This window comes from Triticum dicoccoides, chromosome 3B (assembly GCF_002162155.2).
Source record: "Triticum dicoccoides isolate Atlit2015 ecotype Zavitan chromosome 3B, WEW_v2.0, whole genome shotgun sequence".
Lineage (NCBI taxonomy): Eukaryota > Viridiplantae > Streptophyta > Magnoliopsida > Poales > Poaceae > Triticum > Triticum dicoccoides.
Window position 1 is genome coordinate 749,938,232 of NC_041385.1, and position 5,656 is coordinate 749,943,887.

The 5,656-nt window shown below is 44.6% G+C and overlaps 1 protein-coding gene across 3 annotated transcripts; it reads right to left on the reverse strand.

Annotated features, from left to right (window-relative positions):
• Positions 1-362: 362 nt before the first annotated feature.
• On the reverse strand, positions 363-5,388 carry LOC119278256. Of its 3 annotated transcripts, none has more exons than XM_037559615.1 (4): positions 3,998-5,388; positions 3,603-3,906; positions 872-953; positions 363-778 (listed from the first exon to the last, which is right to left on the reverse strand). In XM_037559615.1, exons 2-4 carry the CDS (start codon positions 3,762-3,764, stop codon positions 594-596), a joined length of 429 nt encoding a protein of 142 aa, XP_037415512.1. In that variant the 5' UTR covers positions 3,765-3,906; positions 3,998-5,388; the 3' UTR covers positions 363-593. The 3 variants fall into 3 exon arrangements, with proteins under 3 accessions (XP_037415512.1, XP_037415510.1, XP_037415511.1); XM_037559613.1 differs by having other exon boundaries at positions 364-781; positions 3,998-5,377; XM_037559614.1 differs by lacking the exon at positions 3,998-5,388 and having other exon boundaries at positions 364-781; positions 3,603-3,936.
• Positions 5,389-5,656: the final 268 nt, after the last annotated feature.

The window sequence follows — 5,656 nt, forward strand, 5'->3', positions numbered from 1 at the left end:
CGGCATCTTATCTTTTCTTCTTGTCTCTTTGAGCTGTTGATCTCACTCACTTTTGCCATGCACCATCCATTCTTGCTCGTCCCCTCCGACATGTATTGCATAATTAGCTAGGACCCGTGCGATTCTCTGAACCCACTCCACTTCCATCCAGGTTTACTTTCGACATGAGAGCGTGGATTTATTCATGACGAAATAAAGTTCATTAATTTGGCTGGCAAAGTAAGCGAGTAGGCCGGGCGTGCTAAGGATGGTGGGCCTATGTACACTCGAAACTTTGGATACGAGACACTACTGTTAGCCAGTCTGAAAACGACGTGTAACTTAATCCTCATGGTTCCATTTCATATTTGAAGAGAAGGCCCACATACAAAAATGTACTACTGTAGAAGCCTGCAATGTGTGCTCTAGCACCTTGCAATTTGCAAATATGAGATTATAGGACATGATATACACAATAGTTACCACTAGCACTCCACCGGCATACATTATTTCCAAGGAAAAATTATAAAGAAAGAGTAACTAAAAACACATAATAACAATTAAGCAACTACTTGTACATAACAGTATACTACTATGCTTTGTACTACTACTAGCTATGAACCGTAGCATCCCAAAAACCAGGAGAGCGTCCTGGCGCCCATGTTAGCAGGTGGCACCTTCTCCAGCCCAGTGATCATGTACTGCTGCTGCTGCTTCTTCCTCTTCTTCTTGGTGTGAATTACGGTGCCCCTCACCGTCACCTCCTTCTTCCCGAAATCCACCATGTAATCCAGCAGCCCTGCTAGACGAGATCAATACACACCGATAACACATCAGCACGATATCGCAGCGAACATCAGTGATTAAAATGAGATGTCAGTTGGATCCTCACCGTTCATCTTGGTGACGACCTTGGTGACCCGCTGTCGGCAGTGGGAGCAGCCCATGTTGGCGCTCATCACCACCACCTGCACCTGCATCCGTTGCAGACGTATTCAGAATCCCATTAAACTTCCGCCATCAACATCCGCACTGGCTAATTAAGCATCATCAACTCGGCACCAATATGTTTGCATCGCTTCTACGCAATTAAGCAAAGGGACCGGCAACCAGCTAGTATATGTCAACACATTCTGCAGCTAAGCCACTGATCGATGTACTACGTACTAGCTGAATTTTTAAGTCTTGGTTAGGCCTTGACTTGATTATTAGCTATACGGACGGTGGTTAATTGTGGATGGTTAGCTACTAGTACTTGAGTGGTGGTAGCGGCAACTGGCAACCTGGCCCACTCTATAGTTAAAGAATATTAGAGCTACGTGCTAATTGCAATCCATGTATGCGTCCCTCTCACCTAACCATTCTATCTTGACCACTTGCCACTTGAAAAATTCTGTCCCTCGTTCTGGTCACCACATGCACTGCTGCAAGTACTAGCCAGGAGCAGTTGTTCGTTTCCATGGCATGGTCTGATAAGTTAATTTAAGCTGCTGCTGCTGCTGCTTGTTGTATACTCATCACGTACGGCGCTTGTGATACGTATGATACCTCCAGCGATCAAGGACAGCCTTACATGCATAGAGCATGGTAGAGCGAGGGCAGACGCATGTGGCCCAGTGGTGCATCTCGTACCTTAATGTCGGGTGCCGGCCGTAATAATAAAAACGCAAAGATGACACAAACATCTTAACGGTTTCATTTTTCACCAGAAGAACATCTTAAACTAGCTAGAAGCATGCTAGCTAGAGACATAGAGACATATGCATGTCTACATCCATGACTACATGTATAGGTGTGTCTTTATTATACATGCAGTGTATGTATATACGCCGTCCCCATCCCCATGTGTTATTGTTAAACAGGCACATTGCCATCCAACCTAATAATCAATTAAGAGCTCTTAACAGTCTTATATCGATCGTGGATAGGGATCGTTTTATTCTGTATTTTCACCTAAGGAGTACTTCACCCACATGTCAAGCATTTGTACTCTAATTAAAATACTGTTTCTTCTCCTGTATGTATATGTTCTATGCAGCCACATGTGCAGGGGTGTTGGGTCAAAACTGTGCACCCTGGCTGGCTGGCTAGCCAGCTGACGGTGAAATGCTTTTGTTTGACTGACCGGATCAACCAAATTGTGGGGACGGCAATGTTTCATTCAGATCCGCAGAGTGAGTTAAAATTTGCATGGCTCAACGTCAGCAACGCGTGCACACGCGTATATATAAAAAATGCATTCAAAGATGCTTAGCAAGGTACTAGCATGTTTGTGATAGGAACGGACGAGTGAATAGATGCGTTTCCATTATTTAAGCCCCGCATACATGAAGATATTTGTATCTGCAGGTCAAAGGGAGCCTCATTCTGCATAGCATGTGCCGTATTTGACCGGGAAAATACGGAGCAGGAAGGAATCTACGGAAGGTAATGAGCCAGAGGCAAGGCAGAGGCAGGGGGATGTTCTGAGCCAGATCGAGAGGGGAAGAGGCATTTGTTTGACCGGTAGTACCTTGTATTAATGGGAAAGAATCTGTTTGCTGATCGAGCCTGCTACAGTGATGTGACCGTGACTTGTTCCCGGTTAACGGCTCTCTAATGGACGCACGTGATGTTAGGTCAAGATCCAAGAAAGACACATCAAAAATCCAGTCTTAATCTTAGCTTAGGAATCACATACCTAACCTAATGGCAGCAGCAAGCAAGCACACATGGCGTCCATGGCCACCGGTTTTCCTATGGCAATTTCAGCTACACCTCCGCGATTCCAAGAGCAAGAGGGGGTCTCTCTAATGGAGGCACAACCGACACCTTGATTGCTCATTGCAGTGTTGCTAGCTACTCACTACAGTTGCTTGACGCACGCGTAGCGACGTGTCCGTATGAGACCGTCAGACTCTCACTGCAGCTCCGTGCGGATGCAGGTGGCTGTTCATTTGTCCCTTTCTGAGTTGGAGGAACAAGGTGAGATCATTCTGATCTCACCACTTGTGTTTCTGCTTCTAGCGATGGTGCAGTGCGGGTTAAACAAAACAAAGTAAAATGTGGAATTGATGGGTTGATTGATGCAGTGCCTCCTCTCTCTTTCTACCTTTATGATGATGTATAAAAAGTTTAGCGGCAAAAGGTGATTGGAAATGAGAGGGGGACCGTGAGTATCCAAGGAGTAGATAAACAGTCACTCACTCACACACTTCAATGGGGCTGCAGACAGGGGACGGGGAACACACAATATGGGAGGACTGAATGCAGGACACGGGTACTATATAGAATAGTGGGCATCCAAGGAGGGCTAGGGTAGCTAGTGCATATTGACAAATGGGAGTGGAACCAAGAGATTGATTCCAATGTGCATGCCACTCACAACGACTCCATTTCCTCATGGGGAAGAGCAAAGGAATCAGGAAAAGAAGCAGGCAATATAGGAGGAAACTACTGATGATCTGTGAGACTGACACATTTGACATGCTCCTTTTGACACCGGAGATGGAGAGAAAAAAGAGAGAAGAACAAACTTGAAGAAAACATGACCAGACTATGATCGGAGCTGGGATAGCAGAGCCGCTAGAGATTTCATGGCTGTGATCAAGCTTGAGAGAGGGGGAGAGGAAGGGAGATCATACCGAAGGGAGGGAGAGGTCCTCCACGAGCCTCAGAGCCTGGTGCTGCTTGACCGCCGTGGTGCCGCCGTCGCTCATGGTCGACGTTGCATCTGATCCACCCCTGCTCCTGCTCCTCCTCCTGCTTCCACTCCCTGTGTCATCTTCTTCCCCTGCACGCTCCATGCTGCCTCTTCGCACCCCTTTGGGTTTGGGTGGGTCGGAGCTTCCTCTCCCTCCCTCTCCAACAAGACTTTCTTTCTCGTAGCTATGCCTTGTCGTCTGAAGGAGAGTAGAAAAGCACCCTCCTCTTTTATACTAGTCGGTCCTGGGGAAGAGAACAGAGAGGAAGAGGAACAACCAACAGCTTAGGGCCGGAGACCGCTCACAGGAAATGCAAGTATTTATTTTAATCCTACCTGGATAAAATTAGGCGGGGAATGGAAGGTGAACACCAGCAATCACAAAAGTGACACCATCAAATGGTATTCTACTTGTCTGATGGCAAATCATTTGCAAAGACAGCCAGTCCCATTGGGTGACTGGGATATAATGACAGTTTGCTGGTGGGATCTCCAATTCTGTGGAGGTGGCCCCACTTTCCACTTCGTATTGGATTCCTTCTGCACTTTTCACCATTTGTCAACTATATATATGTAGAAACAAACAAGCCACCATGGCAGAGAGGTTACTTGCAGTGCTCTCCAATCCAGGGGTGTCTAACAGCAAGCAAGGCAGGTAAAATAGTCACGATTTTATTTTTTGGTAAAGAGTAAAATGGTCAAAATGAAGGTGAAATATAACGGTGACAGTTCAACAGCACAATATGCAGTAAAGAGCCGTCCATGCATCATATACGGTTCTTTATTCCCATTAGAATCTTGTATTTGTACAATGATACACGGCAGAGAACTTGCTCGTTGGAACCTTGCATCGTGAAGATTAACAATGCAATCCGCGGGTGGGTATTGTAGATCAGAAGGAGTCGGTCAAAAGAAACAAAATGTTTTCAGTAGTATATAAAATAAAGAATCAAAGTGCTCTTTAGGTATGCTACACCCCCTAGGTATCTCAAATGTCGTTTAGCATGAACTGGTTATACAACCACATCCTTAAACTTGCATAGGAAAGAGGTTCTGATTAAGAAAGATCAAACTACACGAATGATTAGTGAGTGGGCAGGGAGGAGCTGTCGTTCCCTCAAACCACAGAACTACAGCAAGAAAAAGAACAAGATAATCCCTCGGTCAAAACAAACAAAATGTTTCATCAGTAATATAAAAGAAAGAACCAAAGTGCCCTTTAGGTATACTGCCCCCCTATGGTATCTCCAATGTCATTTACTATGGATTGAATATGCTATCACATCCTTAAACTTGCACATGAAAAAGGAACCAAATAAGAGATCAAACCACGCGTTTTTCAAATGAGTAGGCAAAGAGGAACTATCATCCTCTCAAACTCTGGAATTAGAGCAAGAGAAAAACAAGATCATCACTCGCATGCATTCAATGCCCACCCACACCGAAAGAGTAGTATTAGTATTGCTTGAATCGACAAATAAGTCCTCTTAATTAGGTTGTTGTGCTAAACGGCAAAATACAGCTTTGAGAGACAAATCTCAACTATACAGCTTGAAATTCGAACAAATAGAGCTACCACAACTCATTCTTGATAGCTTATAGCATCTGAGTGTTGACATATACTCCCTCCATTCCAAAATAGATGACCCAACTTTATACTAAGTCAGTACAAAGTTGAGTCATCTATTTGGAACGGAGGGAGTACAAAGGAACATTCATAATGATAAAAGGATGCCTAAAAACGGACTAACTAATACTCCCTCCGTTCCAAAATAGATGACTTAACTTTGTACTAACTTTATATATATTGAAAACCGATAGTCATAAAACTGTACTACCTCCGTCCGGAACTACTTATCGCTCAAACGGATGTATCTAGACGGAGAGAGTATGAAACAAGTCAAAGTGCACACGGGAAGTTCAGAAATGCGCAAGAGTGCTTCACGTAAAAACCAAGGGGTGTTTCTAACATTCTTCACATTCTTCGTCTCACCT